Here is a 19,445-nt window from a genome sequence, read left to right on the forward strand (position 1 = left end):
TCTTGACGTCCCGTAGTTTTCGATCATATCAAGGTGAGCTTCAGAATTCGGAATATTGCGCAACACCGAGCTCATGCTTGTAATGAAAACTGGGGCGGTGGGTCGACCCGGTAGACACCCCGGTCCAAGCCCCCCGTTGGTCCCGATGTGACCAGGTGCCCCACAGAGCTAAGGTACCCTCGAGGTTAGACTGGCCGTCCTGCAGGCATCCCACAATCGACTAGCCAGCAGACAACCACGTAGCACACCGCAACACCACACGGCAGCACTTGCACCACCGAACTTGTTGCTTGTCCGGACAGGGCGGAGTGTATCACCGCATTCGTCTTCAGCTTATGGCCGGCCGGGAGGGTATATACCTCGGACGTTTCCACGCCACAACACCATTATCTTGCACCGTCCGATGTGTCTGCAATGCCACCCGACATTGGGCCGGCTTCCCGAGCAGGGCATGTCAGGAACCTCACCTCGGCCGAGAGTGGAAGCGCCGCGTGATGGCTCAATGGCTGCCCAATGTTGCGCCAATTTCCAGATGCTTCCTAACCAATAACTGGGTGCGAGGCTTTCCCAATGCCTCTGATATCCGCTCATCAGTCGAGCGATTCTCACAACTTGACCGGGTGGAATGGAGCCCCAGCAAGCTTTCTCCTACCAACAATACAAGGTCGGCATGGACTGTTCTTCTCCGCTCGGCTCTTGTTTGGCCTGGTGTCGGTCGTGTCACGAGCCATTGCGGGTTTGTGATTGTCCACTCGGCTTGCCGAATGGGTTTCTATCGATTGGGCAGCAGCCTCGCCTTGTGTCGTCGTGATCGTTTCCGATCCAGGTGATTGCTGGGCTCGGTGTCCAACCCCCGTTGCAGACGTGGCGCCACTGCAGCTGGGTGGACCAATGCCTCGTGCTCTGTCCAGTCAGTCCCCTCAATCCGGTCACTTGAGGTCTCACAACCCCGCGCATTGAGTCCGTCCCGTTGCGTGGGGTTTGAGTGCCCATATCGACGGGATTGGGGGGTGATTGCCGTGGTGGGATAAAGTAGTCCTTGCCAAGGCCCGGCCCAATGGCCATTTCACTGACCTGCCCCTCCCTCCGGGTCCTCCTTCCATGATCAATTCCCCTCCTCGTCCCAATTTTGAGTACCGGTCCAAGAAGTGCAAGGTTTTTCCCTTTTACGCATGCAGCCCAACGGAGCTGTGAAGAGTGTTGACTTTCCGCTCCTCTCAAAAGGCAGAAGACCCCAACGGGAGGTTCTCCCAGGCATCCCCATTTGTTTACTTTTGATTTTGACCACTCATGCAAAAATTGTCACGGCCAACCACCGTCCGTGACACCAGCAAGAAACTTCTTTCCGGTTGCAACGCGTCAGCAACCGTGCATACATTAAAACCCCCATTTAGTTGCCCAGTTTGACCACTGGCCGTGAGACACTCGCGACCCAACGCCCCACCATATTGCTTTTCGGGAAGCCTATCTGCAGCCTCCCGAACGACCCCCAACTTCGACCATCACACCGGCCCCGCCTCTCTCCCGACAGTGCCACACACAGCTGCAGTGCGCTGTGCTGCTCTGTATGGAGGATAATAAGAATACCCCTCACGTCCTCACGGTCGAGCTCCCTTCCGGCGACAAGGCCGAGGTTGACGTCCCACAAGTATGAGCATCCCAGGAGAAGATGTCGAGTTCTGTCCGACACGGGCAGACCTGCATTGGTCCCAGGCCCAGTATGATCAAGTCGAGTTTGCCGATTTTAATCAGGTGCAGGTAGCCAAGTATGGGGATGTCAAGTTCTTCCAGCCGACCGACTCGGAGGATGAAAATGCGAATGGGGTCAATGGCAAGGGTGAGTATTGGTTGTCGACTTGATTTTTCATACACGGCAGGATGAGAAGGGGGTTGAGATATCGTTGCTGACAGATTGACTAGATACTTTAGGTGACCAGGCGGGCGAGGCCGGTCCCGCCCCCCCCGCACAAGAAGTAGAGGCGCTGGTAGAGGAAGCTGCACCTACCATGAGTGCTGCGGCAAAGAAGAAGAACAAGAAGGCAAAAAAGAAGGCAGCCAAAGCAGCAGAGAAGGCCGCTGAGCCAGAACCCGCCCCGGCACCGCCAGCCGAACCCGAGCCAGTGCCTGAAGCCGAACCCGTGCCTGAGCCTGAACCCCAGGTCAAAGAGGAGCCCGAAGAAGTCGCATCAGCGGGCAAAAAGAAGAAGAAGGGTAAGAAGGCCAAAGACAAAAAAGAGATTAAGGCACAGAAGTCATCTTCCAACGAGGAGAAGGCTAGCGAGCCGGAGCTAGCGGCCCGGGGTGTTGATGATCAGAAAGAGGAGGCGGCCAGCGAGTCTACCACCAAATTGCCCGTCACCGAGGTCCAAGGCGGTGAAACCAAGGCGGAAGAGGTTGCGGCTGTAATTATGGCAGAAGCCGCGTCTGAGCTAGAAGTGGCGGCCAAGGCTACGGTCGCCCCTACCGCTGACGCGCCTTCGGCGGAGGCAGCAATCGAAGAGTCTGCAGAAGCCGCCCTTCAAGCCCAGTCTACCCCATCCGCCGAACAACAGAATACCACAACCTCTCCCGACGAGGCCACGCCGGTGGAGGGACAGCCAGAGCCGACCATTACTGAGGCTGAGGTTTCACCTGCGGAAGGGCCAGTCGTGGAGACAAATGACGAGTCAGCTCCCGAAGCGGCCGCTGTTGAAACTGCGCATGTTGCCGCCGCAACCGACAAGCTCACGGAAGACACCGGAGCTCCAGATGCCGAATCGGCGGGGGCTCAGAAGCCTTTAGAGGCAGATGAACCTACCCCCGAGCCCAAGAGTGAGGCTGAACCTGAGTCTGAAGCTGAGGCGCTGCAAGAAAATTCTCAGAAAAACCCGGCTGCTGAGCCGGAAGTGGCCAAGACTGAGGAAGCCACCGGAGGCGACGAGAAGGAACAGGAGGCGCGATCCACTGCCCCTGAACCAACCGTCGAGGAGACTCTAGTTGCCGAGGTGGAAACTGTTGATTCCGCCAGGAGCGAACAGCCTGCCGGGACCGAGTCGGAGCCGGTTGCCGAGGCTGGGAATGAACCCGCCGAATCCAAGAGGGAGCCTTCTTCTGAGGCGGATGAGGATGAACTCGCCGCTGACGTCAAGGAGACGCTAGCCCCTGAACTTGTTGCAGAAGCCCAAGAGGAGCCTACTCCCGAAGCGGTAGAGTCACTCAGCCCTGATGCTGAAACTGCGGTGAACCAAGCACCGGCGTCTGAGTCTACGCAAGACACCGACTCAAAAGACAACTCTGAGTCCGTCACTGAGATTGAGGAAAAGTTGGCCGCTGAACCTGAATTCGCTGAGGATTCGAAGGATGAACCTGCCGCTGCTATTGTAACCAGCGATAATGCGGCTGAGGATGCCCCCGCTCCAGAAGAGGCGGCCGAGGCTGATGAGAAGCCTACTGAGTAAGTTAATTGATTGACATCGTGGCATCATTCCATCGCCTGGTTTTTCATACATATTAACGATGAAACAGGGAGGCTACAGAAGCCACTTCTGTCGAGGAAACGGTGAAAGAGGAGCCGGCTGGTGAGAACAGGCCCGTGTTTGGGGCCATTTCGGCTGAAAAGTCAAGTGAGCCTGAACCGGAGACCAAGGACGAGGCTTCGGCTGAAACAGAAACCGTCGAGCCTGCCATTGAAGCCAAGACCGAGACCGCCTCCGACCCTGATACGTCCGTGGACATAACCGTGGAGGATATTCCGACTGAGAAGGTTGATGAGCTGAAGGCCGGCGATACAACAAAGGTCCTAGCCCCCGAATCCGCTGTTGTGGAGGTCAGTGCTGTGGCTGACCCTGCACCTGCTGGGGAAGCTAAGAGCGAGCCCGAGGCCCCGGTCTCCGCAGCTCGTGATACCAAGGTGGAAGGTATTGCTGAGACGGAAAAGCCAGAGGCCGATGAGGAACTTGCGGAGAAACCCGGTGACAGGGTTGAAGAAGAGGGCGATCAGGAGATACGTTCCGTTGCTGAAGTAAGATTCATCTCTTGTACCTGGGGTTCGCCCTACTAACACAACCCAGGCTCCCACCGAGTCTAAGGCTGAAAGCGACACCGCCGAAAAGCCGGCTGAAACCGACTCCGCTCAAGCTGATTCAGCCGAGGCTGCCAAGCCGGATGTTGAGGTCGAGGCCACTCCCGCTACCGGAGAAGAAACAGCCAACTCCGAAGAGGACGACAACGGCAACGAGATTCAACTTAAGGGGTCCGCTCCTGATGCAGAGGAGTCAAAGGAAAAAATCACGGCTGAGGCCCCTACTGCGACAGCTATCCAAGAGGGAGAGTCTACCCCAGCTCCCGAAGAAACCCCAGCTCTCGAAGAAACCCCAGCTCTCGAAGAAACCAACACTGCCACAAAAGCGGTAGTACTGACCGAGGAGGTCAAGTCTGCCCCTATCGAGGAGTCCCAAATTTCCGCTGCCGAAGATGCGGACGCTGAGGCCACTGACGAGGCAAAGCGTTTGTCTGCAGAGGAAATCAAAATCGAGACTAGGAATGAGAGCAAAGTCGAACCCACGGAGCAGGAGACTGGGACTGAGACTGCTGAAACCGCTGAATCCGATGCTGTTAAGGAGGTTGGCCCTGGCCCTGTCGACGAAACCAAGCTCGAGTCCGAGGAAGCTAAGGTTGCGGTTCAAGAGGATGTCGAGGCTGAAATAGCAGAGGCAACCATCCCTAAGCCTGCGGGAGGTGTTGACGCCGAAATCAAAGATAGACCTGTCACAGAAACCAAGGCGGAGCACGCCGAAGAGGCCAAGGTTGAACCTGAGAGAGAGACCGAGGCTGAGCCTGAGGAAGCTGGGGCTGAGCTTTCAGAGGAAGCCAAGACCGACGCCGCTGAAGAAACCACGAGGGCTGAGTTCACCGGAGATACCGAGCTTGAGACTGAGGAAGTCAGGGCTGAACCTGCCGTGGAAGCCGCCGAAGAGGTGAAAGTTGAATCCCCCGAGGCCAACGTTGAGCCTATCGAGGGGGCCGAAACTCAACCCGTCGAGGAGGTCGAAGCTCAACCCGTCGAGGAGGTCGAAACTCAGCCCGTCGAGGAGGTCGAAGCTCAACCCGTCGAGGAGGTCGAAACTCAGCCCGTCGAGGAGATCAAGGGTGGGCCTGAGGCTACCGACGAAGACACCGTGTCTCCCACGTTGGAAACCACCGAAGCCACAAAGGCTGAACCGGCTCAAGAATTCCAGCTTAGACCGCCCGCAGTGGCTAAAGTGGAACCTGTCGAGGTCTCCGAGGCAGCGCCTGCTGAGGAGATTTCTGCTGAGCCTACTGCGGAAGCACGGGCGGCACCCACGGAAGAGCCGACGCTGGTCAAGGAGGTCAAGGTTGAACTCGCGGAGGAAACCAAGCCTGAACCTGCGGAGACGGCGAAGCCTGAGCCTGTTTTGGCGGCCAAGTCCGAAGAACTCAATGAGGATCTCCGGTTAGAGGCAGCAACGCAACCTAATGAAGTGGCAGCTGAGCCCAGGGTAGAAAAGACAGCAGCCATCGAGGAAGTTTCCCCGACACGCGAGGAGAAACCAACCGACAAGGTATCTGAGCTAGTTTCCGACGAGGCGAAGACCGAACAGTCCGAATCCGCCTCTCTAGTTCAGGAGTTGGCGGAGGAGAGGCCACAAGAAGTCAAGGTAGAAGACGACGAGAGCAAGGACACGGTTGGGCCAATCCCTCGCGAACATGAGGCAGCTGAGAAAGCGGCTACAGGTGAGGCACACCCTACATTGCTTGATACCCCCGATGGCAGTGGAATGGCAGGACAGGCGGCGGCAGAGTGCATTTCGCAACCAACCGACACGGACTCGGACTTGCGACTTCCGGATACCCATGATACCCAGGACAAGAGTTTGATGACTTCAACTGTTAATGATGATACCCCCGATACCCCCGAACAACTTAATGCCGGCAATATGGCTGGAGAAAATGAGCATGGCACGGAGACGAAAATGCTCTGTTCCGACGCTGGCGGGGGGCAGGCCCAGACCCCAGAAGGTTCAGGTTTGGAAGGCACAGCACCCAGCGAGCAAGCTGTAAGTACAGGGCTACGAAGTTGCCATTTTCATGTAGTTTTGCTGACAAGTAAACAGGTTTCTGCCGCAACCGTGACGGCAGAGGTCTGTGGTGACGTTAAACCCCAGGAACCCTTGGGGGGGCAAGAGACCTTTATGCAAGTGGCTCATGAGGCTACAGCCCCCGCTGAACCACGTGGCGAAGACTGAGGGCCAAGTCACTACCGCGAGGGATGCCGACGAGGTTGATTTGCCAGTTCAAGATCAGGCTCAACCAGTCCTTGGGATCACAGTTACAGCATCACACCAGGAGACTGAACAAGTCAAACCTGACGAGGAAACTCGATTTTCTGAGGCGGGCATCACCGAGGTGACTCCTGTTTCAACAATTGAAGATGCAGCACCTATTCTGGGAGTGGGCACCGCTGCCCCAGAGGGAGTTGGGGCCGAACAACAAGCACAAACTATCATTCCAACGCGGTCTTCTTCTAGGGCGGCTGAGGTGAAACCACAGCCCGTTCTCACCTTGGCTGAAGAGCCCGAAGTTGAGCAAGCCAGAGAGGTACCGCAAGCCAAACAACCTGCTGCCGCTAGCGAAGAAATCATTGCCCTCGAAACCACGGACGACGTACTTGACAGCGACAAAGCTGAAGGCCATGAATCAGCGGGAGCGACTCGGGTTAACCAAGTTGAGGACTCTGCTCAGGAACAGCCTTTGCCCTTACATGAAGAAACCAGGGAGGATGCACAAGTCTCCGCTGAGACCTCGGTCGTTGAGCAGAAAATTGCGCCCGAAGCGGCTTCAATCGATGAGTTGGCTGCTGCTACGGAACCCGAACCAACCTTCGAAGACAAAGCTACGGTCCTTGAGCCTGAAGTAGACCAACGGGAGATCTCGATGGCTAGGCCCGTTCTGACCGCGTTGCCTGAACTGGACGACGAACTGGCCGGGCCGGTTCCCGATATCCCAGCTGCAGAAAGCTCCGAAACCAAAGAGGCCGAAGCCGAATCGACTCAAATACAGGAAGAAACCCTTTCCCAAGAAACGCCCGAGTCTCCGAAGAGTCCCCGCGCCAAGGATACGGAGCCTGCTACCAGACCTGGCCCCCCGGTTGATGAGTCTCCTAGCGCCGACGCGCCTGCTGTGGTTGATGAGCGTACCACGAATGAGGAGCCTGCCGCGGCTGGAGGTATTTCCAACGCCGAGGAAATTACTGCAAGGGAATTAGTCCAGGCCGAGTCTGCTGACGTTGAGGCATCCGTCGATGTTGCAGTCACTTCAGTCGAGCAACCTGCGCTGCCAATCAACAAAGGGCCTGCCGCCTCCGCTGAGTCTTACCGCTCTGAGAAATCTAATCTTACAGAAGAGCTAGGCGACGACGGCCTTGAGGCAATCTCTCAGGTTCCATTCAGCAAGACTGCCACTGAAGCCGCTGCCGAAACGCAGGTGACCGAGCCGGATGTCGATATTATGCAGGGTAAGGCTCGTGAACTAGAGTCGGGGCCGGAGCCTCATGAAACGCAAAAGGCTCAGGCCCTAGGCCATGTTTCCGCATTTGCCGCGGAGAAGGACGCTTCTGAGACGGCTTCAGAGGAGTATGTCCTAGTCGACACTGTGACGATTCCCCAGAACACCGAGCCGGTTGAGGCCGCCGTTGAAGAATTGCCCGTTACCGAGCAGTCTCCTACGCTACTTCAGGACGCCGTCAATTCCGGGCCATTGGAACCCCAGAATGGCTCACTTGTCAACGATCCTGTGGTCGACGAGCCTGTTGTGACCAGTGAAAGTTTCCAGCTTGTTGAGGAGCCAGTCCTCCTTAGCCAGTCCATTGCATCACTCCAGGAAGTCTCTGGCCCCGAGCAGCCGTCATTACAAGATAAAGCCCTTGCCGCCACCGTTGGTGATGAATCTATTGTCATGCTGAGCGCCAAAGACGCCCAGCTAGTTGACGACTCGGCGGTTTTGGTAACGAGAGCGGAACTTGAAACCACAGAGCCAGCTGTTCCAATCGGTGAGGACTCAACCACCCCGATTTTAGCGACTTCGCTAGCCATTGGCGGTCTTACAGCCGTTGCAGCGGCCAAGTCAGCTGATGCAACAGAGCCATCGGCTCTAGCCACCGACTTAGCTTCGGAGGCTGTCCAGAAGGCCATCGCTGCCCCGGTGCCGCCTGCCACCGAGAAAACCCTGGGCCGAATTTCCGTGGCCGACTACGCAGTCACCCACGACGCCTCCTCGGCAGGGTTTTCGGACACGAGAAAGATTAGCAAAGAGAGTCCTGTTCTCGGGCGCACAGTCTATCATGAAGGCCCTGATTACGACCCTAGAGATACGGATTTCTCTTTGCAAACAGAGACAACGTACCCATTGCCAACAGATACGACGTTCACTTTGCCCACCGACACATCGTTCTCCTTACCTAACGCCACAAGGGAAGTGCTTCCCGAAAAAACAAGTGGTGCAGATACCGGTAACTCCCACTCAAGAGAGGTTGCAATTGGTGCGGGCGTAGCTGGCGCTGCTGGGGCCGCGACTGCTTTGGTTGCACACAACTTCATTGACAAACCCCATCTCGCGCCAACAATCACGCGCCTTGAGGAGTTTGCGGCTGACCTTGACGGCGTGACGGCGTTTGAGGCCAACCCTGCCCAGGGCGTTTCCGAAGAGAGATCTGAACTGGAGAGGTCGCTATCGCGTGAACAGTGCAAGACGACGGAGTCTTCTCAGGTTGTTGTGGAGAAATCTGCCCCGCTCTCCGAATCGTTCCATGTCGTGGATCAAGACACGCCAACACGAGAAGAAAAGGCGAAGAATGAGGAAAAGAAGGGAGCTTCTTCTGAGGATGGTGAGGAATCTGCCAAGCGGAGTGCCGCTGTTGTTGGTATCGGGGAAGCGAAGACTGACGAAGGCTATCTGGTTTCCCCAAGGCCGAGAACCGATGGAACAGGACCCGCCCAAGAAGACAACATTATGGACTTCCGCGTACCCACACCTGCTCTCATTTGCCCTGACTTCGACGATCCTGTGGCTAGGCAACTGAGCCGAATGCGCAGCCTACGCCGACAACGGAGAAACACCATCAAACAAGCCGAGGAGATGGTGGCGGCTGCCGTCGTCATTTACGCCACGGCCGAGGTTCTTAGTCCCCCAGGGAGTCCGAGACTCGCCAGTCCAGGAACCGATGCCCTTGGTTCGCCCGAAATGCATTCTGCCCGTGAAGGGGAAAAGGAAAGGAGGTCGAGGTGCCCATCATGTCTCTCCAGGGACTCCGCCATGCCCGTCGAGGGTGAGCAGGATAGGGGCAGGAGCCAGGTCGAGAGACCTTTCTGATCCTGTTGCTGACCTCTCAGTAGACGACAAAGAGAAGACTAGAGAACCCCCTGAAGGGCCGAGGATTTCCAAGGGTCGCTCACGGCTCCAGACGCCATAGCCACCACTCTTCGCGCTATCGACCACACCGCGACAGTCGGGATGGAAGCAAGGATGGATCCAGACGTTCCCACCGTTCGCGGTCAGATAGCCATACGTCTGTTCGTTCGCGCGGCGACGATGAGCCTCCGCGCACGCCGACTCGTGAGGACCCCGGCTTAGGAGAGCACAAAAACAGCCCTCATTCCCGGAGACATAGGACCCCTGAGGAACAAGCAGCTCACGACAGGCGGAAGGAGGAACGGCGGCGTGCCCGGGACCTTGAGAAGGCCAGGGACAATGCGCCCGACTCCCCAGCCAAGACAGACAAGGACAGGGACCGGTCCGCCCCTCGCGACCGCTCGGAGCGATCCTCTGAACACCGTCACTCCCATCACCGCGAATCTCGTCGCCACAGCCAAAGCCGCCACAGCATCGATCCCAAGGCGGACGTAGTTGTCCCACCTTCGCCGGCAGCGAGCAAGAAGTTCTTCGACATGAAAAACGGTGAGAGCGTGCTCGAGTCCAACTTTGGCGGGCCTCGTGACACCTCGGCCTTGGCCGCTGCCCCGCCGCCGACATCGTCATCCTCCAGGACAGCTGTTGTGCCTGAGCTCAGGCGCTCTAGCACGACGCGCGGCAGCACTACGAAGATGCGCAGATCTGAGGATCGCAGCAGCTCCTTGCGTAAGGTCGCCCGGGATGACGAAGAAGCTGTGCCCAAATCAAGTCGGGAACATAGGGATAGGGACAAAGAATTCGAAAGAGCGAGGCCGACGACGGCGGAGCAGAAGGTCAAGGTACCGGCTGCGCCGGTTGGTGTCAGCGCTAGCAATGCTGATGATGTGACCGGACTGTCATCTTCCGCAAGTGGGGGCGATCCGGAGTCGCAAGCCCATCGGGCTAAGAGACAGGAGAAGCGCGAGCGGGAGCGGGAGAGGGAAGGGAAGGAGAAGAGCGGGATTAGGGCTGCTATCAAGCGGTTCTTCACGAGCAGTACGTGAGAAAGGCTGGGACTGGAGTGAGCAGTTGGTGAAGGTTGAGGGTGATGAAGATATGACCTTCTCTTGTTCAGTCCTGTTGTGTGATCTTTTCTTGGCGACTTGGGGATGATAATGATGATGATGATGATGATGGTTGACGATGATGGTTTATGGGTGGGGAAGAGCAACCTGGAAATATCGGGGCGCGTAGTGGATGGATACTCTGATGAGATGCTTTGTTGAAATGCAAGGTTTCTATTTCTATTGGCCAAGCGGTCGATATTATTTGGTGCTGGCTGTTTGTTTAACATGGGAAAGCGATAGGATTGCCCAGTATGCATGTGGTGACGATGTATTTGATAGCGGACAGAATGAACCCACCCCTCTTCACAAGAACCTGATGCTAGAATGCCAATGACTTGATATGTATGACTCAAGTGTTCAATCTATCTTACGGTAGGGCAAGATAACATATGGACTGGCCAACTCATCTACCCTTGTTGTACACCGCGAACGGTACCTCTGGGAATTGTGATTGTAACTGAGGCAGGTGATAGTGAAGTGGATAAGGGGAGGACAGGGTTGGGGTTTACAACGCAGGAATTGGAGCGCAAATAGGAACATGGCAAGCGTTATGACTACTCCTTCCGGGTGAAAAAAAAAACGAAAGAAGAAAAGGCATCTCCGGCGGAGTAGCCGAAGGACACCTCGCATCGTTCTATGGCGACTGGGAGCCTGATCTTTGCAGCTCATGTTTGCGACTGACATTCTAGAATGACCCCAATAAATCGACGTTAGCTACAGAGCTCCACCCCGCAAACATCATCAGGCTCGGGCGACAAACAAACATCCACCCATCCAGAATAGCATTCGAGATGGCGCCTCCCATGATCGACCCCGCGCTCTTCGATGAGCTCAAGACCAAAATTGAGGAGGATACTAACATCCGGAAGGAACTAGACCAGATTCTTGATGACCTAAACCAGCAGGTCTCCTTCACCCAGGGCGTGCTTTCCCGGATACACTCGACGCCGCGGTCCAAATGTCAGTACTGTTGTTTTAGCTATAATTTTAATGGATTGTTGATTCACAGTGAATCAGATTCAACCCTGCTGAGCCAAATCGAGGGCGGTATCCAGAAGGAGATCGAGACAGTCGGCAAGCTGTCGACGTTTGCGTCACAGTTTCCGTATTACAAGTTAACTTCACCCGGTCCCGATCGCGAGGGTTTATTACATATTAACAACACCTTTGTAGATACAACCACAAGTGGACCCGCATGGTTCAGGATGCCGTCGCCACCGTCATAATTTGTGCCTGGTTGGGCGGTATGTCGACCGACTTCAAGCCTGGCGAGATTGGCCGCCTGTTGACGCCGGAGGACATTGGGCGGGCTTTCAATGGTTCATTTCCTTCTCATTATACATCATAACCCAGCGCGGCGACTGACTTCTAATAGTTCCCGTCAACCTGAAGGACCGCGATGCCTTTCATATCACAATCGAGGAGTACCTACTCGGGCTAATTACGGTTATCGACGACTTGAGTCGGCTGGCGGTCAACTCGGTCACGCTAGGCGACAATTCCATGGCCGTGCAGATCAGCGGATTTATCAAGGACTTACATGCTGGATTTCAGGTGCTGAACTTGAAGAACGACGTCTTGAGGAAGCGGGTGGACTCAATCAAGTATGCCGTCAAGAAGGTCGAGGATGTGGTCTACGACCTATCGCTACGGAATCTCATCCCGGCGCAGGAGCCGCAGTGAAGATATGACGATGGGCTGGAGCCTTAAGTTTATGTTTGACATAATGGATTATCTATGCTTGCGCGTGTCGCGAACAGGCCGACAACGAACCTCTCCCTGGCCCAAGTCATCCAGGGTTAGGGTCCAATGCCGAATATGCCGAGCCTGTGAACTTTAATTACCTGGGTCGTTCCCTATCCTCAATCCCCCTTCAACCACACCTACCTAATGCCCCTCGTCGAACCGATAACAATGTCGACCACTCTCGCAAAAGGTGCCGCCGCGCGGGCGCAAGCGCAAGCAGCTTTTTCCAAGACGGCACCGGTTTTTCCCGTCACGATGCTCCGCCCAGTACAGATTCGATCAACACCCCTCGCCCAGGCCGCGCGCCACGCGCTGCCCGCGCTGCTGGCCGTCCTTTTCGGCGCACGCTTCCGCGCACTCGTTGCCGACCCCTCCTCCGCCATGGCCACCGCCCTCCCTCTGGTCGCCGCTCTGCAGGTCGCCTACGCTATACTGTGCTTACCCGCCCCGGGCTCAACTCAAGGCGGCGGCGGCGGGGCGCGGAAGGCCCAGAAACCCAGGCCTGGCGAGAGTATCAAGAAGAGGGGCGCAGACGCGGGTACGCCGAATGCCGTTGCCGTATGTTGCGCCGTCTCCCCCCTCATTGCGTATTGCTTTCGAAGCTTTCGTTCCGAATGTGTGCTAATGCTGGTGGTGATGGGGGACGGAACAGACTTCGCTCCTCTCGCTAGTTCTCTCGCTCCTCGTGTCGCCCTTTCTATACGTGGCCATGATCTTGTTCGGCGCGCCCTTTCTCACTCACAGCGCGCATACCTTCCTATGTGCGGCGCACCTCGCCGTGTTGGCGCTCTTCCCGCTGTTCTTCGTGCACGGCGTGGATGGGAGTGCCTGGGCGGTTGTGGGCAGCTTTGGCGCCCCCCTCGACGAGACCTTTGGTGGACTGCTTGGAGGCGTGGTGGGAGCTTGGCTTGGGGCCGTACCGATCCCACTAGATTGGGACCGCGAGTGGCAGCGGTGGCCGGTTACGATTCTGTGTGGCCTTTACGGGGGATATATTTTTGGACGGGTTGTGGGTGGGACGTTGGTTTGGGGGAAAAGTTTTTGAGAGCATTGTTGGAATACCTGAGGCGGAGGCTTGAGTTGTAGGGGCGGGAGGAAAATTTGGTATGATATGATATATGATACCCCTGATACACTAAGATAGAGGGCATGTGCCAACCGGGCAGCTGAGCCATACAATTGGGGATAATATCATCGTTCCGGGCCACATGGGAAAATATACGAGCCCGCAAAACCCTCAGCCCATGTCATAACATGTACGGAAAGCTCGCGTCATGATTTGTTGTCCGACTGCCTGACAACATCTCCGATACTCGCTATCACGAAGTCGAGAGAGCTCGAGCGAGGGAAATACAATGAACCTGGTACCGGCAGCCTGAGTTACCACATATGTAAACGGTATAAAATACGCCTTTTCTACAGATCACAAGGAAGGCTTTGAGCTAAGGTGGCAAAGGTGGGTAGGTAAACGTAATACACAACATTCAATGTTCGCTCAGCACCATGTGGTCCCAGATCGGCCCAAATAACCCCGAGCTGTCCCTTGGTCCGATACCGCAGCTGTGGGCCTGGAATATTCGAATTTCCCTACCGCGCAACCGACGCATCGACAAAATGGCTCCTACATAAGACGTTTACGCATCCCCTTAAACGTACACCTCCAAGCCGCTATTGGACCGAACCGCTTCTTCCATCCTGCCCTCACACCAGACCCGCGGACCAGCTCCAATGGCGGCCAATCTAACCCTGCAACCCCCGGGCCCGGCACCTGAGCCAACGCAACCACCACAACCCCAAGCCGAGTCTAATAAAAATTACAAAGGTTTTGTAGCGGGTGTATTTTCGGGCATAGCAAAGCTTTCCGGTACTCTCTTACCTACCTCTCCCTTTGCCATTGCGACCAGCGCTGACTTGCCTCGTCCACCCCGTTGTAGTCGGCCACCCCTTCGACACGATCAAAGTCCGGCTCCAAACGACCACATCAACACGCTTCTCTGGCCCGCTCCAATGTCTTACGCAAACTCTCCGTCACGAGGGACTAGTCGGGCTTTACAAGGGTGCGACGCCGCCGTTGGTCGGATGGATGTTTATGGATAGTGTGATGCTAGGCTCGCTATCAGTGTACCGGCGGGTGTTGCGGGAGCAGCTGTTCCACAGCGCGGCGGTGCTGCCGGCTTACGGGCACGGGATGGCCGGCGTGTTAGCGGGCGCAACGGTCAGTTTCGTAGCGGCACCCGTTGAACACGTCAAAGCGCGCCTGCAGATTCAGTACGCCGCGCGCAAGCGCGACCGCCTGTATAGTGGGCCCGTGGACTGTCTGCGCAAGGTGTGGGCGAGCCACGGTATCAGGGGCGTATACCACGGCTTGCAGGCAACTTTACTGTTTAGGAGCTTCTTCTTCTTTTGGTGGGGCAGCTACGATTTGTTCTCCTGTTGGATGCGGCAGCGCACGACCCTGAGCGCGCCGGCGATTAACTTCTGGGCGGGCGGGCTGAGCGCGCAGGTGTTTTGGATCATGAGCTACCCGAGTGATGTGGTCAAGCAGAGGATCATGACAGATCCGCTGGGAGGCGGGTTGAATGACGGGATCAAGAGGTTCCCGAGGTGGAAAGACGCTGCAAAGGCAGTCTACCGGGAGACTGGGGTTATGGGATACTGGCGCGGTTTCTTGCCCTGTTTTCTACGGGCGTTTCCTGCCAACGCAATGGCGTTAGTCGCGTTTGAGGCGGCGATGCGGTCGTTGCCGGAATGAATTGCTATGGCGCAGACGGACGCAAGGCTCCCTCGTCACATACGCAGGATTATTATACCCAGGGGGGGATCAAAGTGGTTTCACGGACGTCCCGCTGCAGCACCAGCGACTGTGTCTTTTATTGACCCATCCCCGCTATGCACAACCGTCTAGTATCCTTTTAGTATCCCTGCCGATGATCCCGCAGAACTCCCAATTGACGGTGACTCGTTTACTCCTCATCATCCTCGGCCTCGTCGTTGACGACATTGAAGAACTTGAGCTCGTAGACACCCTTGGAGGTGGATACGACGCGGAGCCAGTCACGGAGCTGCATCTTCTTGAGGAACTTCTTGGTCCTACGACGAATGTTAGCATTATGCTGTTGAGGTCAGTGGTGGGTACGGCGAGGACATACAGGTACTTGAGGTAGCGGCCAGAGAGCTCGTTGTGAGCAATGATCTCGATCTTGCCCTCGCCCTGCTGCGAAATCTTGATGGTCTCCCCGAGGTTGCCGACGCGGCCCTCAACCTTGATCTTCTCGTTCAGGAACTTCTCAAAGGCCGAGACATCGAAGATCTTGTCGCTGGCAGGCTGCGAAGCGTTGATGATGAACTGTGCGGGCAGCTTGTCAACAACAGCAAACAGGCACAATCGGCTGTGGGAACTCACCTTCTTCGTCACCTTGGGGCCCTTCTTGGCGCCGGTCTTCTTCTGTTATCCCGAAGGAATTGACTTAGCCTACTGCTTTACGCCATGATCCGACTCGGTGGCCCGAGGGACTGGGCCAACAGCAAAGCCGTCAGGTGGGACATACCGCGATGGGAGCCATTATTTCTGTCAGGAAGGGTCGGCGGGTATTGACCGTAGGTTGTCTGAGACGCAAAGAGGTTGATATCCTGCGCCTAGTTGGATGTTGTCGCGATATTAAAATATCGACAAATCTTTCGTTCCGGGCGGTGAAGAATTCTACTGGGGGTTCGTAAAATTGTGGCCCAGGATTTAGGGCTTTGAGGTTAGCCGAAGCCCTCGGAGCGGGGCCGTGCCAAGCCCTATGCCGAGTCCCGAGAATGTGTGTCACCGAAGGTTTCACACCGCATTGGTGGTAGGTATGGACGTAACCAGAATTTGAGCTTCGCCGTTTTTTACTGCCCGGAGATAATGTTCTCTTGAAGAGGCGAATCACACATGCGCCGGTCTCCCGTCATTCAACCATGGGCAAGCTGTAAAGTTAGCCGCTGAGCGATACAGCGTTAAAAGCACCGTGGAAGTGCAGTTGATGGAACCATGGCTCTCGTTCGTTTTTGCTGAACCGGAATGTCAGTTGTGCACGTACTTCGTGTATTATATTGCATGCCTTGCTTGCCTTGCTTGCGTCCATCGTCTCGGCTTACGCCACAATCGTCAGCCACCATCGTGGTGATGTCATCGAAGTTGGAGAACCGCAGTTACGTCACTTGGGGCTGGGTGCTCAGCCTCATGCAGCTTGTGCATGTGGCAGTCACAAAATACACAGTTGCAACCGCCAAGCTGCCCAGATCTCGCGAGTTGCTGCGCCATAACACCAAACACCTTGGCCGGCGCCAACAGAAACAGAGACATGTCGAATGCCGCAGGGTGGGCAAGGTTTAATGCGGCGACGGTAAAAGGGGAGGCGGCACAGGCCGGGAATGTACCGGGTGTAACATGTAACGCAAGCAAACGAGCAGTTGTTGGTTGGCTCCACCGGAAACTGGCAGTCTGGTACGAGGTCCATCAAGTTGCACTAACTTAAAACAATATGAATACACTACGATACAGTATTACATTTCAAAGCGGCCTGACAATGCCGTACAACCGACCGACAGCCGTTGAGATCCGAGTCCCGCCCGTCTTAGGCACGGTGAACTGTCGGCATCCCCGCCACAGGAGGCTTGGAATAACAAGCCTCGAAACTGGGCAGCCAGGGATGGCTGGCCGCATGCAACATGCATGCCGTGGTATGACGCAGTCCTCGACTCCCAATAGACATGCTAGGATGTTGTGGTGACCGTCGTAACAGGGTCCCCGTAACAGGGTCTTTGCCAGCCTGGGCCGGTGTAATCTGGCCTGCCTCCATCCGGGATGCGGCACACACTTGCCATCCCTACCTTGGAAAGCCCACGGAGCAGCCCTTGGCAGTCGTCCAACGTGTCACGCCCAAGGCAGATATTTAAGACACTACCAGCACCCGCCTCTCGTCTTCCTCCTCTTCACACACCAGTTAGCGATTACTTCCAACCCTCCGAGTTTATCGACCGAATCAACCGCAGAACCAAACAGTGAATATCGACATCCGACAAACACCGTCAACATGCCTTTTACCGCAAGGTAAGCCCCCATAACACGCAGCGCAAACCCCTGGCACCCTCTAGTCCGATCTGCTCACTGTTTCTACTAGCGATATCTGCAAAATCATCTTTGCTGTCATCCTCCCGCCGCTGGGTGTCTTCCTCGAGCGCGGGTGTAACTCCGACCTCCTAATCAACATCCTCTTGACCATTCTGGGGGTAGGTTCCATTCTGGCCTCCATGAATCCGGCGTGATGCAAGGCTGACCACCGTCCCTAGTACCTCCCTGGTATCGTCCACGCCTTGTGGATTATTTGCAGATACTGAGAGGATCCTCGCCATGGGATTCTTGCCTGACTCCCTCTATTTCCCGACGGCCGATGCTGAATGAAGTTCCGATGATCGACTTTCCCACGCGCGTCCACCGACAAGATCAAAGCAGGCGAAAAGCGAGCCCGTCGGCATTTTCTCCGGAAACTGCACCCCGGTCGATTCGCTGGTGGGGTCAACAGCGATGACATCAGCTTCTAAGAGTCTGGGCCCCAGCACGGCCGGTAATCTTGCTGGGCGCCAAGCCACCAACCACCAAGAGTCGGTCCAGGCTGTGGGCCGTGGCAGGAGCGGGATATGTCTTGTTGCAAGGGATGTGGGCGGTTATGAGCAATGTTTCGTTGGGTGGCATCACTCCTTAAGGATTGGACTTTTTTCATTCTTTCCTCGTTGAGCATGTTCAATTGGCTTTGCTTGCTTTTCCTGTCATGTGCTCAGCTCATGTTAAGAGCTGTTTTAATATCACGATACCCGATGTCAAGCGTCAAATATCGAACATGAATTCGTATAAGTTAGCTATGGCCGCTGCAGCAGTGCACTGATGACGGCCTTATAACTCCTCTACTTGACTACATGGAGGGTAGCTATTGATCACGAGTGAAATGATGAATTGTGATTGGTATTGTAGAGGAAATAAAGAGAAAACTATCAGGAGTTCAACTAGAAACTAAACCTCAAAGCTCTCCAGGTAAGATGGTGAACAACACCCAAACATAGAGAGGAACGGTCGTGTTTCACTGGCGATAGTAGATTTAATTTACTGGCTAACACCCTATTACACGCTGATCTGGTAATGCATTAGCAAGAAGAGTTGAGCTTTTATCCAGCCTGCGTGATTTAGCGAGTCCCAATGTTTTTATGTGTCCTTCATTCGCGTTGCCATAGCTAGAGTCTCTCTACCCTACCACGCTAGACAGATGCCTTCGAACTATGATGTGACGAACCTACTTCAGGACCCTGTCCTGTTAGGGTTCAGCTTTGGTTGAAGGTAATCTCTCAAGGGTGCTTAGGTTCGGTGCAGCCAAAGGGTGCACAACAAAGGCTTGTCTCAACAGTAGGCTCTCGAGCTTGTAGCGAACTGTAGTTGTGATTGCTAACTGGAGAACGACCAGAGCTCTCCAGAACGAGTGACTATATACTATCTACGTCTATAGGTACCTTCGTACCTATGTTCTCTGGATCGTCTTATCCATTTCACGATCCCACGGATCGTGAATTCCTCGACATGATCCGTTTCCCATTGGCTGGTGCCCCATCTTTAATGATTGGCTCGGGCCACTCCCAGCGCGGTCCCGCATGGCCACTGCATGTGGCCATAACCGTAACATATATTTAATTTAGTTATATCCTTTAGAAGTTGAAAACCGAACGAGGTGATGGAACTAGCCTGGTAGGCCCCGTGGGAGCAACAGAGATCAAGGCAAGAGGGGGTTGGTAGAAGGATGGCCGATGAAGACCCCCCAGCTCTCCTTTTCACGAAAAAAGCCCTACAGAGGTACGAGGGCCTTACGAAGGCCCAGAGTACCTCCTTTCCCAGGCCCGTATAGGGGATATAGGCCTTAAGGACTACCTGTTCAGGGTTAAGGTCCCAGAGGTCCGCACCCCCTACTGCGGGTGCGGGGAAGGCAGGGAGACTGTCACGAATATGCCAAACAGGTGGGACTCGGGACGCGGGACGCCCCGAGCCAATCGCTAGGCGGACCAGTCAGGACAAGGAACAGGGACATCAGTCAAGCTGCAAGGTGCCAAGGTGCTATGGTGCTAGGACAGAACATAGCACATAACAACATAGCACCTAGCGTCCCATAAGGAAAAGTA

At 55.5% G+C, this 19,445-nt stretch overlaps 5 protein-coding genes across 5 annotated transcripts; 4 read left to right on the forward strand and 1 right to left on the reverse strand.

Annotated features, from left to right (window-relative positions):
* Positions 1–1,650: 1,650 nt before the first annotated feature.
* Positions 1,651–10,448, forward strand: CHGG_02690 (uncharacterized protein; the record flags this gene model as incomplete). Its single annotated transcript, XM_001229205.1, has 7 exons — positions 1,651–1,837; positions 1,921–3,433; positions 3,505–4,000; positions 4,050–6,056; positions 6,114–6,140; positions 6,217–9,315; positions 9,390–10,448. 7 exons carry the CDS (start codon positions 1,651–1,653, stop codon positions 10,446–10,448), a joined length of 8,388 nt encoding a protein of 2,795 aa, XP_001229206.1.
* An 854-nt stretch (positions 10,449–11,302) lies between these two features.
* CHGG_02691 (uncharacterized protein) lies at positions 11,303–12,194 on the forward strand (the record flags this gene model as incomplete). The annotated part of the gene is made up of 4 exons (XM_001229206.1): positions 11,303–11,463; positions 11,521–11,616; positions 11,685–11,755; positions 11,887–12,194. 4 exons carry the CDS (start codon positions 11,303–11,305, stop codon positions 12,192–12,194), a joined length of 636 nt encoding a protein of 211 aa, XP_001229207.1.
* Positions 12,195–12,425: 231 nt separating this feature from the next.
* CHGG_02692 (uncharacterized protein) lies at positions 12,426–13,302 on the forward strand (the record flags this gene model as incomplete). The annotated part of the gene is made up of 2 exons (XM_001229207.1): positions 12,426–12,815; positions 12,910–13,302. The coding sequence occupies 2 exons, from the start codon at positions 12,426–12,428 to the stop codon at positions 13,300–13,302; spliced, it is 783 nt and encodes a 260-aa protein (XP_001229208.1).
* A 1,918-nt stretch (positions 13,303–15,220) lies between these two features.
* On the reverse strand, positions 15,221–15,820 carry CHGG_02693 (60S ribosomal protein L22; the record flags this gene model as incomplete). The annotated part of the gene is made up of 4 exons (XM_001229208.1): positions 15,221–15,347; positions 15,407–15,603; positions 15,661–15,702; positions 15,806–15,820. The coding sequence occupies 4 exons, from the start codon at positions 15,818–15,820 to the stop codon at positions 15,221–15,223; spliced, it is 381 nt and encodes a 126-aa protein (XP_001229209.1).
* Positions 15,821–17,320: 1,500 nt separating this feature from the next.
* CHGG_02694 (uncharacterized protein) lies at positions 17,321–17,552 on the forward strand (the record flags this gene model as incomplete). The annotated part of the gene is made up of 2 exons (XM_001229209.1): positions 17,321–17,337; positions 17,408–17,552. The coding sequence occupies 2 exons, from the start codon at positions 17,321–17,323 to the stop codon at positions 17,550–17,552; spliced, it is 162 nt and encodes a 53-aa protein (XP_001229210.1).
* Between the last annotated feature and the right edge of the window lie 1,893 nt (positions 17,553–19,445).

Source organism: Chaetomium globosum, genomic scaffold (genome assembly GCF_000143365.1).
Source record: "Chaetomium globosum CBS 148.51 scaffold_2 genomic scaffold, whole genome shotgun sequence".
Taxonomy (NCBI): Eukaryota; Fungi; Ascomycota; class Sordariomycetes; order Sordariales; family Chaetomiaceae; genus Chaetomium; species Chaetomium globosum.